Source organism: Calypte anna, chromosome 33 (assembly GCF_003957555.1).
Source record: "Calypte anna isolate BGI_N300 chromosome 33, bCalAnn1_v1.p, whole genome shotgun sequence".
NCBI lineage: Eukaryota > Metazoa > Chordata > Aves > Apodiformes > Trochilidae > Calypte > Calypte anna.
The window spans coordinates 1,141,345-1,160,364 of record NC_044275.1 but is presented as its reverse complement, the minus strand read 5'-3'; the positions used below and the strand labels follow the sequence as shown (position 1 = coordinate 1,160,364).

The 19,020-nt window shown below is 54.0% G+C and overlaps 1 protein-coding gene across 2 annotated transcripts in view; it reads left to right on the top strand.

The window, feature by feature from the left end:
* The window catches only part of LRP1 (LDL receptor related protein 1), a 75,055-nt gene that overhangs the window by 5,489 nt on the left and 50,546 nt on the right, over nucleotides 1-19,020 (top strand). For both annotated transcript variants that reach the window (XM_030468126.1, XM_030468125.1), the window contains exons 2-6: nucleotides 8,719-8,841; nucleotides 13,684-13,821; nucleotides 16,064-16,183; nucleotides 17,068-17,196; nucleotides 17,470-17,733. In XM_030468126.1, coding sequence (XP_030323986.1) covers nucleotides 8,719-8,841; nucleotides 13,684-13,821; nucleotides 16,064-16,183; nucleotides 17,068-17,196; nucleotides 17,470-17,733 — 774 coding nt within the window. The remainder of the gene's footprint in view (nucleotides 1-8,718; nucleotides 8,842-13,683; nucleotides 13,822-16,063; nucleotides 16,184-17,067; nucleotides 17,197-17,469; nucleotides 17,734-19,020) is intronic.

Genomic DNA, 19,020 nt, shown 5'->3' with positions numbered 1-19,020 from the left:
GGTGAACCACGAGCGATTCACTTGGTAAATGATGGGGGTTGGTGGTGTGGGGGGGCAAGGGAAGGAGCTGCTTCTTTCAGACATGCTGCTGGGCTCAGGGTGCTGGTGTGCACCCCTTGGTGACCAAACTGAGCAGGTTTTCAGCTGCGGGGGGAGGGGGGATGGAGGCTTTCTGAGGCATCATGCTGCCTCAGCCTTGTTGGAGGTGGCCGAGTTTTGTTTGACGTGGGCTGCCAGGCAAATTGTTATTTTAATCTGCCGAGAGCCTTGAAACGCATCAATCTGGTCCATTTGCTTAATGGGGGTGCAGCTCTTTGTTTGCAGGCGCCGCTGCAGCCATCTGAGCGCAGGGACCGAGACCTCGCTTGGGTCTGGATTCACGCCGCGGTTCCTTGCGGCGGGAGGGCACGGAGCATCCCTGCTGGTGAGAGGGGCTGTGCTGGGGTGCCAGCACCTCACACCACTCCTGCTGCACCTCCCTTACCTCCCTCTGCTTTCCCTATGGGGGGGCAGAGCCCCTCGATGCCGCAGCGTCAGACGCCGGCACCCCAGAGATGCACCCGGTGATTTTCTGTTCGTGCTGCGCTCGGAATTTGACTGCTGTGGTCTAAAGGATTGGTTGCACATGGATGGAATTGCTTGTGCCACGAGTGTGATGATGCAGCACCGGGGAGCAGCACGTTGCTCCCCTGCCCCTCTTGGCTCTGCAGGGACTGGACCAGCTTGCTGATGGTGAGGCTGATCGGGGGTGCCCACCCACCTCTGCCTGCAGCTCCTTGGAGCAGCCTTACCTGCACCCAAGTGCATGGCCCATCCCCATCTGCTGCCAGGGATGTCCCTCGGCTGGACCCACTGGGTTTGTGGCCGGGAGAGCATCTCCAGCTGATGCTCAAGGGCAGCTCTGACCCCCGGGGGCAGCAGTGTCCTGAAGCACTTGGCACTTGCAGCAGCCTCTGTCCTCCCTCTGCCGTGTGTGCCGCTCGGTGCTGGACCCCATCCCTGTGGGCAACCGGTGTGGGGAGGGAGCTGGGAGAGGGCTGCAAACCCCTGGTTTCCTCCCGGCTCTCAGTGTCGTGTGTGTCATGGTGCCTTTTTTATTGTTTGGAAAAGGAAGCACTTGGGTTTAATACTTCCCGCCGTGGCTGCCTTCCCAGCATCCAGGCGGATGCTGCTGGGCGCTGGGGGCAAACACCACGTGGAGGTGCTGGCTGTGTCTCTGCCCCAGGAACTGCCTTTGCCCCTCAGTGATTCCAGGGTTATTTCCAAGGAGGGAAATTTCCTCCCCTGATCCTGAAAACATCGGCTGAAGTGTCCACGGGCCACTGCCTTTGTGTGGGACACATCCCTTGCTTGCTCTGGGGGCTGCTCCTATCTCAGCATCCCTTGGTTGGGGCCTGCACCGTGGGTCCATTTCCTCCTGCAGCCCCCAGCTGCCGCCAGCCCTTCCAGATGGGTTCTCTCAGCATCTCCTCTCATGGCTCAGAGCATGTTTTCCTTGCAGAAGAGTGGATTTGGAGCCTACCACTGTGCTTACTCACCAGCTCGGTCTTCTCCACAGCTGCTCTGATGCCATTGTCCCTCAAAACCCACCCAGCCCAGCCCCGTGTACTTTTGGTTGCGTAAAATCTTAAAGCTTCTTTTTTTTTTTCCTGCAACTTGCAGAAGATAAAATCAGACAAACCAGGATTCCTGACCTGCAGGAACCACCTTGGAGCATCCGGGCTGCTGCTGGCATAGCCTAGCTGCACTGATGGAGATGCCAAGGTGTTGGGGTGGTGTCTTGGATTCAGCATCAGAGCAGACAGCTGTACCAGGCTGCTATTTAAGAATTTATACCAGTTATAAGCAGATGGGACACTTCATGCCGTGGATTTTTTTTTTCCCTTTACCTGTTAAAAAACAGCTGGATGGGTGCCGGGGAGCAGGGCAGGGATGAGTTCCAGAGTGGACCCCCCACGCAGGGCTGTGCACCCATCTGTGGGTGCTGTGGGCTGCAGGATGTGCCTTCCAGGGGTTTAGTTTCTCCTGGAGGGACCTTAGGAGAGGACCCCATGAGCAGGTGCTGGCCTGGGCATCCCTGGAGCATGGGCTGTGTTCATACGAGCAGGTGGACCAGAATCCAGAGCAGCTCCCCATGCGGATGCACTGCTTGGGAATAAAAGTCCCTTTATGCCAGAATAATTAGTGTACTCAGAGCACGCTAATTATTCTGGGATAAAAGTGACTTTTATTCCGGCAGAGCGTCCTCTCAAAGGGCCCTTTCTGCCTGCTCCTGGGGCACAATAGCTCCGTTTCCCCATCTCAGACAAAGTCCTTATTTGCGAACCCAGTGAAATTGAGTTGACTAATGAATTAAGGCCAATGGTTTTGGCCTGGCTCCAGAGCTTTGAAAACCTTGGCGAGCTGATGCCCGTCCCAGCAGGAGGAAGCACAGAACTCTCCTGCCCCAGCACAGCCCCCCCCTCCCTGACCCCCCCTCCGGGGCTGCGTTCAGCCCTGGGCTCTGCTGCTGAGCTCCAGCACTGTCCTGCCCCCTGATTCAGCTGTCCAGATGAAATGCCTATTAATCTATAATGTGCAATTGCTTTATTGCACAATGCAGGCAGGTCTCTGGAGGATGCGTTATCAGCTTGAGCCACAAGCCATAAATAACTGCCTCGGGTGCAGAGCACTGGGTTCTCTTTGGGTTCCCAACTGCCAAGGGTGTAAACGCTCCACTTCTTATTGCTAGAATAAAGGGAATTAAACCTAAGCAGGTAGAGGAGGTTGGGGGGGTTTGCCCACCCCCCATCAGCTGGGTCCCCTGCCTGCAGCCCCCTCCCCATCCCTATCCTGGGGCAGGGAAGGGCCAGCCCTGGTGCAGAGCAATGGGGGGCAGTGGGGTGTCCACTCATGGGCATGACTGCTGGCCAGGGATGGCTGCATGCAGCCTGTCCCACTGCACCATTAAGGAATTAAGCCTCTTTCTCTTGGCTGCAAATGCTTTTTTTTTTTTTTTTTTTTTTTTTTTTTCCATTTAAATTGCAGATAAGCTGCAAAAAGAGAAAGAAATCAAAAAAGCATGATTCTTCCTTGAAACACCCTCCAGTGCGTGGCTGGAGCCTGCCCCTTCTGCCCCTCCCCACCACGTTTTGTAGGATCTAGCTCTCTATTTATTTTTTTTTTTCCCTCCTGTTCTGGAAATACTGTGGATTCATTTCATCTGGTTCCATCTCCTGCCATTTTTCAGCTCATTCTTCTGCAGACCTATTCATGGGGCCAGAGCAGGAGGGGGATGAGGGGGATCGCACTCCATTGCAGATCTTCCAGCTTCTGAATTTGGTTTAAAATGCAAATCTTTTTCCTTTTTTTTTTTTTTTTTTTTTTTTTTTCCCCTCTCCTTCTGCTTAATGCATTTCATCTGAAGGTGGCAGAGCTGCCGGAGCCCGGGGAGTGGGAGGGGAAGGGGCTGGGCGGGGAGGGGGGGGGGGAAGCGCATTCCTCCCAGCGCGTCCAGATTTCCTGATGCGTGTTACCGTTTAAATCGTCTCTTCCAGATCTGTTTGAAGTCAGGTGCTGTCGTGGATGGAGGCAGCCCTTGGGAGCCACAAGATGATTTTATTCCCTTTCCCCCTCCTTACCCAGGGACTGATGCTCCTGGGCAGCCTCCACCTTCTGTCCTCCCTCAGGGGCACCTTCTCACCCTCCTACCCATCCATTCCCCTCTTTTCCCCATCTTCTCTCCCCTCTCCTCCTTTGTCTGAGTTGGGGAGTGGCAGTGACAGGCAGACGGTGGAATTCCTTGTGGAGGTCTTGAGGGGCTTCTCCCTGCCCCAGCCACAGGGACATTGGAGCTGGGGTTGTCCCTGGAGTTAGGATCCCAGTGCAGGAACCCAGCTGCTCTCAGTCTTTGGTGTCCCTGTGCCCGTGGGGAGCACCTGGGTGGGTGATGGGAAGGGACATGGAGCATGGCCCAGCATGGGAAGGGGATGTCTGGGCACACGATTGGCCCAGGGGGACAGTGGGGTCGAGGGCCTGGCTGTCCCCAGCTGTCCCCGACAGGCTCCTCGCTGAGTGGTTCATCACCCGGAGCCGCCTGGGAATCCGGCAGCACCGGGGCAGCAGCTGGATCCCGTCCTGCCTGTCCCTCCTGGCATCGGATCTGACGGTGGGGTGACAGCTCTGACCGTGCCCCAGGGTGGCACCGGAGCTTCCAGTTGGTTCCCAAGAACATCCCCCCCATCAGGTCAGGGAGATGAGGTTGCAAAACCAGGGAAGGCGCCGGGTGAGCCGGATTCGCGCTCTGCTGGCGCTGTGCTTCGGTTGGATTTTTCTCGTTATTTTCAGCCTCCTTGGTGTTTCCAGAAATCAGGCAAGTTGCAGCAAACCCGCTCAGGAGCCCTTTGACCATCCCCGGCCGGGTTGTGCTTTTCCAGCTGGAGTGTCTCCTGTGAGCAGTGTTTTGCTGCTGTTCAAAGGTCTTGCTGGCAAAGCAGAGGCGGCTTTTCTTCTCTAAATTGACTTTTTTTTTAAAAAAAAAAAGGTTAGTGCCTCGTGATTTGATGCAATATGCAGACTTAAAATGAAGAAGGGTTGGGGAAATAATGTATTTTAGAGTCAATATTTACTTAGGTGATTGTTGGGACCCTTACCCCAGGGCTTCTCTGGTGGGGGTGGCTGGAGCAGCTGGAGCAGGGATGGCCGGAGTGGAGGTTGCCAGGAGCTGCAGTGGAGTCATTCATGGATGTGGAGTGAATCTGGTTTGGATCTTCTTGTTGGAGTTGGAGGAAGCTGGATGGAAGAATTGCAAAAATGCGTTTGAATGACTTAAGAGATCTTGTATTTAAAGGCAAAACAAACAAATAAGCCTTCCTTTCCTCTTCCTCTTGAAAAAAATGTGCCTAGAAACTTCAGGTTTTGTTATTTGAGATTTCTCTATTACCCTCTGTAGCTTTTTTGGACCCTGCAAATTTGCGTTAGTTTCAGCTTTCGAATTTTGTACAAACACCGTGCCCCTCTGGGGTTTGGGGTTTGGCATCAATTTTGTGGCTTCTGTACCAAGACCCAGACCTTGGCCCAAGGGAGCATGACAGAGCTGAGGGCAGTGTGTGCCTCAGTGCTTTATCATTTCCTGGTGTCTCTCCCGTGGCTGCGGAGAAACTCTGGGAAATCTGAAGGGTCCCGAAATCACAGAAAAGGAACAGATCACGTTTTTTTCTGAAATTCAAGGACAATGGATAGATGATGTGAGGGAGAAAAATGGGAAGTATTAGGTGACAAATTTTTTTGTTTGATTTATTGGGCAACTTGGACAATCTTCCGGAGTGGTGCTGTGGGGCTGTGTGCCAGTGCTTGGGGGGTCCTGCTTGGTGGCACTGATGGGCTTGGTGTGGTGGTGGGCTTGGCAGGTGTCACCTTCACTTGCCAGGGCTGATGCCGTGTGCCGGGCGGGTTCTCTGGCTCCCTGCTCTGTTTGTGCAGGGCTGGAGGTGTGGGCTTTGGCAGGCTCCTTGCTGCGTGAGCATGGAGGGGAGGGGGAGCTGGGGACCGAGACCTGTGAGGAATGTGGAGTGGATTTATTTTTCTCCCTCTCACGCTTTCTTCTCCCCCCAGAACATCTGTTTTGCAAATCACGCTCATTCCAGTCCGTATTTATGGCCAGCGCTGTTTCCTTTGCAAAGTGGCTGCTGGTCACCTCCTCCTGAGGAGAGGAGGAGGAGTTGGGCCGAAGGGAAAGTGCGACTTGCTCAGGGAGTGAGTTCTTTAGTATTTTGGTGTTTTGCTTCCAGTCTATCTGGGGTTTTATGCCTCGCTCTTCTGTACACTGAAGGCAATTTGGCTTTGGCTCAAGGTAAAGACAGGCTCCTGCTCACCATGCTCACCAGCCTCCTGAAACGTGGGTTTGAGTGGAAGTGTCGAATTCTTGCTTTAGGCAAGAACGAAGTGTGTTCTGATGTGTTGCTTTAACAGCCCTTTTTCCCTTTGCTGCACTCTGATGTGAAACCTCCGGAGATGGAGAGAGGCACAGCCAGGCTCCTGGTCCCCATCCCGCCTGGCAGGACCCTGCTGCCTCCCAGTAGCACTGGAGCAGGAGGATCCCTTTTCTTGCACCCAAATGGCCATTTTTTCAGTAGAGCTTTTCCGCCTCTGTCCCTTTGAGTTACCTTTGAGCAGGGCCATGTTTCCTGCGGCCGGCACTCACAGCTGTCCTGGCCCTGCTCTGAGCTGCCCATTGTGCACTGCATGAAGGCTCCTTTATTCCCCAGCCCAGCACTGGAGCTCTGCTCTCCGCTGCCATTGCCGCTCCTGCAACTGCGGCTGCACGGCTTTTGGAGAGCAAATTGGCTCCTTGTGAAGGATGCATTAACAGACACCTTTTCTAATTGTCCACCTGGCACTGAGGCATCTCGAGGCTGAGGCCGTTTAGCTGGCTGGGAACAGGCTGTGCCAGAACAGAAAGTGCGTGGGGTTGGTGAGGAGCCTGGGGAGCTGGCTGCCACCTCCTCTGCCCTCCCAGCACGGAGCCTCGTGCTGCCCAGTCCGCCCTTGTGTTTGAGAGTGGCAGAGGGGGGACCAAGGGCCACCCTTCTGTGTTTCTGTTGAGCATCTCTGCTCCCACCACCGGTGCAAAACAAGACCCTGTCCTGGCTCTTGGTTTCGCCTTCTGTATGGACACAGCCCTATGGGGTTGGGATGGGGCAGCAGGTTGGGAAACTTTTGCTGGGGGTTTGCCTCTTGCAGAGCTGTGAGCAGGCAGGTAAGAGGCCAGGAGCCAAGCTGCACCCAGGCAGACATTGGCTGCAACAGGTTCCTGGGTGCTGGCTATGGTCAGCTGGGTGGTTGTGGCGGCCGCCGGTCACTTTGTGGCTGCTGGAGACCTGGGAAGATGAAGGAGAGCAGGAAATCCCAGGGAGTGTTGGTTCTTTGCTGTGGTTTTCTTAATGAATGTTACATTTGGTACGCTTGTGGCTGGGAGATGGAGGCGGAAGATGAGCTGCTCCGGGAAGAGGGGGTGGCAGAGCTGGTCTGTCCCTGAGCTCCCAGTCCTACTCTGCTGTGAAGGGGACAAGCCTTGTTCCCAAGTCATCCTAAAGAAGGTGGGGAGTGAGGTGATGGGGGAGGCATCTGTTCAGAACCAGGAATGTTTCATCCATTTTGACGTGTCCAGTCTCCATCTTGATTGCACCGAGCTCCCTGTCATGGTGTGGAGCCTTTCCCTCTGAGCAGCAGCTCCAATGCTGCTGGTGCTTTAAAGACAGAAGGGAAGTGAGGTTTGTAGGAGGTGGTACTGCTCAGTCAAACCAAATGACATCAAGCAAAGCCCTGTTGCAGGTCTGAGGAAAAAATTGGTGTCGTTACACAGAGGGGAGAGTTCCCTCCCACTCCTTAGGAACTGGTATTTGAACTGGGGACCAGACCATCCCCATCCTCGTCCCTCACAGCATCCATGCTGCAGATTGGGTAGAAGCTGCCTGGACCTGGCTGCAGCATTTTCTTCTCATGCAAGAGCTGGAGAGAAATCACAAATCATGGCACCTTCTCTGCCTGTCAGGGACTTGGGGCTAAGCTGGGTCATGAAACGCCTGAAATGAGCTGCAGCAGCTCCTGCCCGTGGTGCTGCCTGGTGCAGCAGATGCAAGGACCCTCCTTCCCTGAGCTGATCAGAAAAAGTGGATGTTTGGAGCAGGGAATTTATCAGAGCACTAGAGATGACACAACATAAATGTTTAGGAAATTGCAGTGTTAAAAGCCTTTGCTTTTAACAAACATTCACAGTTGCGTTTCGATGGGCTCCCAAGCTTTCCTGCCTTCCCTAGGGCTCGGGCTGGCTTTTCAGAGCAAAAGCTGTGTTGAAGCATCTGTTGCAGAGAACTGGGGCTTGGGGGAGTGTAGGGGGGGAAGCAAAATGCTGGAAGACTGGCAAGAAGATAGGCTGAGCCAGCGGGGCCGTGGGTGCTGGGGCTCTGCCGTGTGCCAGCGCTGTGGCCCTGGACCAGCATTGGTGGGGTCACAGCTGGTGGGGGCTTCATTGCATTTGAACCCTTCCTGACTGCAGCTCTTGGCATCACTGCTGTGCTGGTGCCCACCCCGTGTGGTATCTGTACCCTACGTGCACCTTTTCATCACCTTTGGTGCTGCTCCTGCTGCTGTGCACTGACCTTGGTGTAGGGCCTGGCAAAGCACAGGGTGGCAGTGCCGGGGGTGGGTGGGGGTCTCTGTTCCCTCCTAACTGTGGCCCTTCAGTGATAAGGGTGGTCATAGACCCTGTGCTCAGGGGGTGCAGTGGCCCCCCCAGTTGCAGGATGGGGAGATGGTTGAAGAACCAGTCCTGCTGCTGCTGTCTTTGTGATTTAAAAATGTTACTTTTAAATTTGCACTCATTTGGGTTTTCGTATTTTTCTCCCTGTCCTTTTTACTGTCTAGCATAGAAAATAAACTGCCTTTGGCTCCCAGGAGCTAATTCATCCAAGTTAAATGATCTTTAAAATCTGTTAGCGCATCATGGATCTCGGTTCCTGTTTTCTCGCAGAGTAATTAATGCTTCAGTTTAAATTTTCTCCTTTCCTCAGGGGCAAGGTTGATGGATCTGATGCCGGGCTAAAACTTTTGCTGAGCCATTAGAAAGAAATCAAACTAAAAGCAATCTAGTCCTTAATTCAGATTTTATTTTATTTTAAGTAACTTGTCTTTGGGAAGAAACTGATCTTGTTTATTATCGTTATTTCTTTTCTCATCCAGCACCGAAGACTTGTAGCCCTAAACAGTTTGCATGCAAAGATCAGATTACCTGCATATCTAAGGGCTGGCGCTGTGACGGGGAAAAGGATTGTCCGGATGGCTCAGATGAATCCCCCGATATATGTATGTATGCCTTTCCTTCCTAATAATATCCTGCTGGTTTTGTTTCATCCCTTCTCTCACTACACTCTTCTTCCAGGGCCCCAAACAGGCAGCACCACGCAAGTGCTCTACCTCAATCAACCTCTGTTTCCCCCATAGCAGCAGGAGTTGGCAGTGCCCTGGGGGGGTGTGGGGGGGTGGACCACTGATGCAGGAGCCCCCCAGTGCCTGCCTGTCCGTCCATCCGTCCATCCATCCATCCACCCTTTGTCTCCATAGTTGCCACTCCCAGGGCCTCTGGGACCATCATTGTAACAAAGCAACCTCCTGGGAATGGGGCATCACTGATTTATTTTTTTGTTTCCATCAAAACTGGTTGACACAGAGTGCTGGAGGTGAGGTTGCAGCTGGGCAGGGGCTGCAGCTCTGCTGCTGCTGCTCCCTTCCCTCAGGCACTGGGTGTTTCATTGATGCTCAAAGCAAGGGCTGGGCTGAAGGGAAGGAGGGGACCTTTGGAGCCCTGGGGACCTGTGAGGAAATCAGTTCTGCTCTCCCCAGATGTCTTTGGATCCGGGGGCCTCTTCCCAGGTGGTGGATGTGCCAGTCCAGCTGCACCGTGCTGCACTGGGGCTCTATTCTGGCTGGGCTGGAATGGGGAACCAGCTCTCCCTGTGTCCCAGTTTCTCTCTCCATCTGCCCTTGCAGGGGCAGCCTTGTCTTGTTAGGTTGTTTTACTGACAGGGAAGCAGCCTCGAGATGCCAGGCGGGTGGGACAGCCACAGCCAGGTTCATCCCTGCTGCTGCTCACCAGTCAGCAGCAAAATCCTTTCATCCTCAGGCCCAGAGATCCTTCCCAGACTCCTGCTTCAAGCTGTACTTGGCATAAAGGTCTCCTCCAAAGCAGTTTCTGGTTCAGCACAGGGGTTATTTATTTCTTAAGGCAAAATGATGCAACCGTCCCCTCTGTGGGAGGGATGAGGGGGCTGGGATGGGCTGTCTGGCTCCAGTCAATCAGCAGTCCTGGAAAATTACTGCGGGAAGACTTGGAGGCCCTTCCCTGGCTAGAAGAAACCCATCCTGAATGATCTATTCCACTTTCCTGCATATATCTGTGCTGGCTTCCCCACCTTTTCATCCATACGAATAGGTGAAGGGAAAAAACGGACCCCTTGGATGCTTTTCCCTCTCCTGCTCCTCTTCCATCCCTGTGAAGACACCACTGGTGGGGGCTGGTGGAGCTCCAGTAGATGGGGAAGGCAAAGCCGTACCGGGAGCTGGGGAGCACCGGGCAGGGCTCAGCGTGGTGCTGGAGCACGTAAGGTCTGGTGCTCACCAGCCCCCTCCGTGCCATTCCCGTGGGCAGGGGGATGAGCAGAGGTTGCCACCTGCCTGCTCCTGCCTGGGCTCGTGTGAGTGGGTCTGACCTGTCAGCACATGCAGGACGTGGAGCTTGGGATCTCTGGGATTGCCAGGCAAGCTTTTCTCACGCCACTTCGGCACCGGGGCTTCCAGCAGGCTCTCATCCTCCTTATCTTTTTGGCAGGGAGAGAATGACTTTTATTTTATCACTATTATTTAATCTCTTTTTTTTTTTTTTTTTTTTCAGGCCAGCCTGTGAATGCAGCTCTTGCATGCAGCTTGGCACACACCCTTTTGCACCCTTGCAGCACGCAGGGTTATTTACATTGCACTAATGTGCTCATGTCAAAGTTTCTTGAAATGCTGGCTATTAATTTGCAAGGTTTCCCTCCCTGGGGAATCCTTTTAAGTATTTCCTGGCTTTGCTTATGTGTTAGCTGAGCACAGGAAGAGTTCCCTTTCCGAGCTTGGTGCTGTGCTCGTGCCTGTGCAAGTGGCTCACACCCACCTTGTGCCCAGTCGGTCGTTTTTTCACTCCATGGAGCTTTCCTGGGAGAAAAAACTTGGACTAGAGCCTCCATCCTGTTGAGAATCAAAGGAGATGAGGGGCTCTGAGAAATGAATTTGCTGTGGCTGAGTTGCAGCCATCATCTGGTGGCTGCATCCGGGCTGGCCTTGTGCCTGGACCATCCCAGCTTGGTCCAGCTGGGCAGGGGCTTTGCCCACGGGTGGCCCAGCCAGTGTCCTGGCCCGGTTCTGCAGGGTCCACGAGGCCACTTGGAAGTTTGCGAGGCTCCTGCATCAAATGGTTCATTGTGGGTTCAGGAGGTCTCAAATCCTTTGTCCCAGTGCTGGGTCTGCTGATGGGGTTTTGTTCCTCTACCTCTGTGTCTCTTTGGGCTGTTGTTACCAAATCAATCAGAGGCTGCGTTTACAGGAGGAAAAATTGCTTTTGTTTTGCCCCTGTTTTTTTTTTTTTCCAAGTGGTTTTGAGAGGTTAAAAATTCCTGTGTAATTCAGCTCCTTGGGGTGTACCACAAGCTTGTCACATGTAATAAATTGGCTCATTTATTAGCGCGCCAACACAGTCAAAAGCAAACAAAGCAGCTTGTAGATTAATCCTACCCTGTTTGTGATAAGTAGTTTGATCCAGGCTCTTTGCAGTGGAAAAAATGGACACAGCAGATCAGTTTTGAGTGATGAACTGGGCACTTTATTTCAGTGCCTTCATTCTTTTGGCCCGGATATTGATACTACTTAATTTACCCGTAATTTGCAATTACTTGGTGCCCAGATTGCTCTTCAGCCCTCTGTGGAAAACAAAAGATGTGAAAAACCTGTTAAAAAATAATCTGGGAATGATTGCTGGGTGCCCTGGGTTTGGGCTGGGCAAGAGGAGAAACCCTGATGGCTGCAATGGAGCCCAGAAGTCTTGATCTTGGTCTCCCCCATCCTGGAGGAGCCCATCACTCCAGTGCCAAGCCAGGCTAACTGGGAGCATCCTGGAATGTGTTTGGCATGGAGTCTGCATGCAGGGGAGCAATCTGGCATCTGGAGCCCCTTGGATCTGTGTTCTTCAGGTACCTCTTGTGTGAGAAGGGGCACGTGTGTGCCAGCAGCCCCGAGTCAGTCACTTCGTGCAGAACAGACAAGCAGAAGGGGATGAAGCTTTTTCTGTGTCAGGTTGGGAACCTTTCAGCAAGATGTGGGGTTCTTGTGCCTTTAGCAGGAGCTTTCACAGGCTGAGGAACTCCTGCCCACCTCTGCAGGACTGGCTGTGCGAGGGGTTGGGGGGTGGCTTGCTGAAGATTTCCTGCTTGGACTTCAGTTCTGCAAAGGTTTGGTGCCTTTGGGCAGAGGAGAAGCCTGGCCAGCTCCATCTGCTCCTGGATTCCTCCAGGAATTCATGGTGGATGGGGCTGTGCTGGCACACAGAGTGCTGGGCAGGACCCTGGAAGATGGGTGTGATGTAACACTCCTCTCCAGGGAGAGTTTTAGCTTATTTAGGGCAAACTCTACTGATGAAGTCTTGGATGAAGGTGACTGCTGGTCTCAGTAGCTGTCTAAAATGGGACCGTGCCTGGACAAAGCACTCAGCACATGATGTGCTGCAGGTGCCCTTCTTGGTGCTCACCTGGTGCTTCACCTGCTGTGAAGGACAGAGGCTCCGTGGGGAGCTTGGGGAGTTATTTCTGCCACTGTCCCTGCTGTCAGCAGGGCTGATGTGCTGCCTGCCCTCCTGGTGTGAGGGCAAGGCATAAACAGACCCTGTCTCCCTGTAAAATGGGGTTTTAGCATTTTGCTCACCTGCTGCCATTGACTCAGCACGGGTGTGTTGGTGGCTCCAGCAAGAGCTGGCGAAATAGTGAGGATTCAGCCCTAAACTGAAACTTAAGTTTAGGGACAAGGAGGAGAGAAGAGCCCAAAAATGGGGGTCAGGCTTTGCAGCACTCTCTGATCCATGTATAGTGCTGAGGCCAAACCAGGGCTGTGCCAGGGCTGTGCCAGGGCTCCCCGTGCTTCTCCCCTGGGCAGCTGCCTGGGGTGAAGCAGTGCTGGGGCTAGGACATTGGTGGGGTTTTTAATGGGGTTTTAGGATGTTAATTGATTTATGGTGTATTTTGTTGGCTCTCTCAATGCCGTGCTTCTTTTCAGAGGAGCTTAAAAGTAAAGCCTTGCTTCCTTTGTGATTTTTTTTTTCCAGTTAATAATGGAGATTAAGTCTCCTTGTGTTGTGTAGCCCTGGTTCTTACTGACCCCCTGCAAGCCTCTGAACACAACAATCTCTGAACAGTGTGTTGGCACCTGAGGGGGTGCCAGGGCAGCTGTGGTTGGGGTGCCCAAGGGTGGCCTCATGTCCACTGGCACTGTCACTGGGGCTGGACACAGAGGGTCCCCAGCTGCTCTGGGTCTCCTTCCCCTTCTCACAATTCTGCTCAGGCCATGTGCTGCAGAAGTGATGGAAAAGGGCAAGTTCACTCCAGACTGGTCGTGCTTTTCAGTCCCACCTGCTTTGAAAGGGAAATCCAATGTCTGTTACTGAGCTTCCTCCAGGGAGAGGTAGGGATGCTGGAGGGAGCAGAGCCTGCAGAGCCTGGTTTGAGGCTTTCTGGCCTGGAGCTACTGTGGGAGCTGAGAGGATTTGGGAAGGTCCCTGCTAGGTGGGTGCTGCTTTTGCTCTGGGGCATGGGGAATCCAAATCAAGGAGGATTAGTTAACATACATCTGGGCAGAGGGGATCAAAGCACATTCAAATGCTTGCTGCTGACGTGGTGCTTGTCTGCTGCAGCAGAAACATTCCTGCAAATGTCCTGGGGAACACGAGGTTTCCTGAGTCCCTGCAGATGTCTGCCTGAGGAGCTTTTACCCAAAATCTTGCTGGACATGGCCTCACACAGGACATGTCCTGTAACATGGGAAGCTCAGGGCTCCCTTGAGGTGCTGGGTGTTTTTCAGAGCTTTCCTCCTCTTCCTTTGGTGACAATTCCATCTCCTGTCTTGCAGGTCCTCAGAGCAAGGTGTCTCGGTGCCAGCCCAACGAACACAACTGTCTGGGCACAGAGCTGTGCATTCATATGAGCAAACTGTGCAATGGGATCCACGACTGCTTCGATGGCTCTGATGAGGGCCCACACTGTCGGGGTAAGGACAGAATCATAGAATTTTCAAGGTTGGAAGGGACCTTTAAGATCATCTAGTTCCAACTCCTCCCACTAGATCAGGTTGCTCAGAGCCCTGGCCTTAAAAACTTCCAGGGATGGATGGGGCTTCCACCTCTGGGCAGTCTGTTCCTGTGTCTCACCACCCTCATGGTGAAGAACTTCTTCCTAATTTCCAATCTATATCTCCCCTCCTCTACTTTGAATCCATTCCCCCATGTCCTGTCACTACCTGGCATCCTAAAAAGTCCCTCCCCAGCTTTCTTGCAGCCCCTTCAGACACTGGAAGGCTCCAATAAGGTCTCCTCAGAGCCTTCTCCTCTCCAGACTGAGTAACCCCAACTCTCTCAGTCTGTCTTCACAGCAGAGATGCTCCAGCCCTCTGATCATCCTCCTGGCTCTTCTCTGGACACACTCCATGTTTTTCTTTCAACAGGGGCTCCAGAACTGGACTCAGTACCCCAGGTGGGGTCTGGAGAGCAGAGTAGAGGGGGAGAATCATCTCTCTCGATCTGCTGGTCACACTTTTCTTGTTGCAGCCAAGGATGCTGTTGGCTTTCTAGGCTGCAAGTGCCCACTGATGGCTCTTGTTGAACTTCTCATCCACCAGAACTCCCAGGTCCTTTTCCTCAGGGCTGCTCTCAAGCCAGTCCCTGCTCAGCCTATATCAGTGCTTGGGATTGCCTCCCTATATTGCCATGCCCCCAGATTGGGGGATGGCAGTCAAAGGGGGGACAGCAAGTAGGAGGGCCTGCCCCAGAAGATCCTGCCCTTGCCTCCTTCCCTCCCCACCATGGAAAGAGTCCCTGTTTGTCCCTGTTTTCTGGCTGTTACGCTGTCAGCCCCATGATGGTTTTGTTGAACAACTCCATCCTGGTGTTTTCCCCTCTCCTGGCCTGTAGCAGATCCAGAGATTAGCCAGAGCCGCTTGCGAGTGAAATGCCCATCATTCCTGAGCCTGCAGGCCATTAAATAGCTGCATTGTCTCCTGGTTTAAAAGCTTGGAGGGCTGGGGTTCTGGTACAGATAAGAGACACCAGTATGTTTTTTTCCTAATTTCCAGGAGCTTTGTCGTCCCCCCCCCTTGTCCTGGCCTGTCCCTGGCTGCTAATCCTGCTGGAAAACTCCCTAAATCAGTGTGTGCCTGCTTGCTGGTGTGCAGATTAATTGCTGAGAAACACGTGTCCCAGGCTGACCCCAAAGCTGGGATCTCTGCAGGCTCCGGGTAGCAGCAAGCAGCCAGCAGCCTTCCCTCTGCCCAGGGGGCTCCTGCCCTGTTCCTGCCCCATTCCTGCCCCATTCCTGTGGGCTGGGACCGAGCCTGAGGAACCCAGGGCAGCTTTAGCAGCTGTGCCCGAGCTGGCAGTGGATGTTTCCCCAATAGTTCTCATTACTGAAGTGGGATCCGGTTCTTCACGGCCGCGTGACGGGCACGCACGAGGCTCAGGCAGGCCCCATGTCAGGGCAGGTTTGGGCACGTTGGGTCCATAAACCTTTTGCTGGCACCGGTGTCGGATGCTCGAGGTCCCCCCCCCCCCCCCCCCTCCCTGCCTGCTGGTGGGGGGACAGCTGGTGGAGACCCCTTGGATGGAATCTCCTCAGAGCCCCGGGCTTGGGGAGAGGTGTGTCAGCCTGGGTGGTTGGCATTGCCTGCCCCATCCTGCTCCCCTCGCTGCTCTGGTTCCCTCTGCAGCTGGCAGACATTTTTTCCCCCAGGGGAACACTCCCCTCCCTCCTTCCCCCCGTGTCAAAACTCCCCCCGTGTCCCCAGGGAGTCAGGGACCCTGTGCTGCCTCTCAGAGGGACACAGGAGTGGAAATGCCCTCGGAACCACCATGCTGAAACTGCCCCCATCACCCCCCTCCTGCAGACCCTGCGCTCTTGGGGGGTTTTTTCCTTTTTTTTTTTTCTTTTTTTTTTTTTTTTTGGATGCATTTGGTGCTTTATCTGAGAGATAAGAATCTGCAATGAGTGGCTGGGCCTGTCAAAGCCCCATAAACCTTGTAAACAACTGGGCCTGGTTTATTAAATGGTTCCACATGTGAGGAGAAGGCAGCTTCAGCTGAGGGTCCTGGTGCTTCCCCTCCCCACTGGGGAGCAGGGGACAGCAGGGAGGCCTCCACAAAAGCCTGGTGGGGGGGTTCCCCTTCACCCATTACATCCATCCTGTTCCTCACCCTGCGGGCACAGGGGTGACACTCTCTGCCTTTGCTCTGTCTCTTCAGAACAGTTATCAAACTGCACGGCCCTGGCCTGCCAGCACCACTGCGTGCCGACGCTGAACGGACCCGTCTGCTACTGCAACAACTCCTTCCAGCTGGCCGAGGACAGGAGGAGCTGCAAAGGTGGGTATGGGGTGGGCAGAGCTGTCACACCCCCAGCACCAGTGCTAGAAGTTCCTCAGAGCTGTGCCAAAGCCTCCATCCCAGCATCAGCACCGGCGCCTCGGACAAGAGGGAACACGGGGGCTCTGGGATGGGTTCTGCCTCCCCACTGCTGCGGGGCTGGGATGGGGATGCATTCCCATTCCCATCCCCATCCCCATCTCCCTGACTCATAGCCTCAGGGAGGTATATTGGGAGGGAGGAAGGCAAAGGCTTTGCTGAGGCAGGGGCTGTCGCTGGGCTTGACGTGCTCCTGGTGTCGGTGCCTCAGGGAGGACACTGGAAAATAGGAGAGGGTCAGGGAGGAGTGATGCAGATCAATGAGATGCCTGGAAACAAGTCTGGAAGTGAGAGATTGCAGCGGCTCCATCTCCTTCATTTATCTGAGCAGAGGTGAAAGGGGCCTTTATCAGCTCCTGCACCCACCTCTGGGGGCAAGAGCTCTCTGGTGCTGGCTGCTCTTTCATCTAGCAGAAGAAAGAGCAGCGATGCAGGCCAGGCGCTTGGAAGATGAAGATTAGAGAAATTCAGACTGGAAATTTAGGTGAAGATTTTGCAGAGTTGTTGGGGGGGGAGGGGCAGTGGATAATTAGGCCTTGAAAAAGCTCAGTGCCGAGGCAGGGATTGTCCTTTTGCTGCCTTGCTGGTGATGCTGGAGCTGAAAGCTGCAGATGTCAGGAGGTGCCGGGTGTTCCTCTGGAGGCTGTTGTGACTTTCCCTTTGGCTTGGGGAGTGTATCCTCCTGTGCAGCCTTGGAGAAAAGGGGGAGCCTTCATTCTCTCTTCAAGCAGCTAAGGAGAGGTGTTTGCTAGTCCAAACCTTAGGGGTTTTGCCTTCTCTTCTAGACTTTGATGAATGCACCGTGTACGGGACCTGCAGCCAGACGTGCACCAACACGGAGGGCTCCTACACGTGCAGCTGTGTTGAAGGATACCTCTTGCAGCCTGATAACAGATCCTGCAAAGCCAAGAATGGTGAGATCCTTGACAGGATGAGCATTTTGCTACTGGGCAGCTCTGCAAACTGTGGCCCTCTTCCCTTTGTGTACCCCCACCCCTGGTTCTCCACTTATGGGTTCTCTTCCCTGAGGACTGTCCTGCATTCCCACCTCCTGGCTCCTGTTGGGCTGCATGCCACAGGGTTTTTTTGGCTGAAGCAGAAGAACAGGGCTGTGGGTTGATATAGGCTTGCAGTCATGAGCTTCAGGTCACTGCCATGACCACCATCTCCCCTTCTTTCCCCACCAGAGCCCGTGGACCGCCCTCCCGTGCTGCTCATTGCCAACTCCCAGAACATCCTGGCCACCTACCTGAGCGGAGCCCCCGTACCCAACATCACCCCCACCAGTGCCAAGCAGACCACAGCCATGGACTTCAACTACATTGAAGACACAGTGTGCTGGGTTCACGTGGGTGACAGTGCCTCTCAGACCATCCTCAAGTGTGCCAAGATCCCCAACCTGAAGGGCTTCGTGGAGGAGCGCTCCATCAACATCTCCCTCAGCCTACACCGTGAGTGCCTGCTCCCTGCACCACCTTGCTCCCAGTCCTTGCTCCTGCAATTTCCATCTCCTTTTGACAGCCTGAGTATCCCCAGCCAGCTGTGGGTTGGAGCAAGGGGTGTATTTTGGTAGGAGGCAGCTTTGCACAGGACCAGGCATCAAGTCTTCAGCACGAGTGTAGCTTTTGGCTTTCCTTTTCCTTCCCTTTTATTAAGTTCTGACAAGTTTTGTGGTTTCTTTGTATGGGTGTATGAGGAAAAAGATACAGAGAGGAGCAGAGATGGGACCCATGTAGCAAGTATGGGAACGGCAGTTCTGGTTCCTTCCTCTTTCCATTTTCCCTCTCTGTTCCCCTGGCCAAACCCGGTGTTGATCCCCACCCTGACTGGTGACTGAAAAAAAAAAAAAGTCCTGACCAAAAAGGGCCTCATTGAGTGGCTGGGTGAGTCACTGGCATGACTGGCAGGTGGTGCTTTCATTCCGCTTTGTCTCCCCAGCTCTAATGAGTGTGGTTAAAGCTCTGACTCCTGTTTGGGCTTGCTGGTCCCAGTTCAGCAGTCAACGGGAATGAGAATTGTTTCCTGGGATTTTGGTGCCCTTTGACTCAGGCCCATGCCTGTGCCTGCCCCCCAGTGGCCTCTGCCCAGTGAGGGGTCCAGCAGGAGATTTGGGCTTCCAGGCACCTTCCCCTTGTGCTCTCTCTGGTGCAGAGTGGGGGGTCGGTGGGGTCCCCTGCGAGGGGAGGTGGGTGAGTGCCATTAGCAGGATGTGGGAAACCACTCCTGGGGTTGTACTGTGGCTGATTTTATCCTTTGAAACCACAGACCAGATCAGTCAGGGTGGGTTTGGGGCTGTCTGTGGTTTGTCAGATTTTGCAGCTCTCAGCTTCCCTGGCCTCATCCTGCCACTGGGTGCAGGGATGCTCCAGGGACAGACTGCCTGGTGCAGGAGAGATCCTCTCCTCTCACAGATGCTGGTGGTGTCAGTGGTGAGCAATAGCTAAACCTAGCAAATTGGATGAACGTGTAGAAACTGATCTGTTTGCAAATGAGTAAAGGTCTCGGGGTGGATCTGGGACCTGAGGGTGTTTCTGTCCTGAGGATGATGTTGGCTGCTGGGGAGGAATTGCCTGAAATGTGTGACCCCTGGGCCCCTGGGGCTGGGGCTCAGCAGGCTCCGGCCACAGTGCCCAGCTGAGGGTGTGTGCAGCACGGTTAATTTAAGCTTGCACTGGGTATTTTTAGGGCAGAGTGTATTTTTAGGGAGAGGCCTCACCACCCTTTGCTCTTGCAGACGA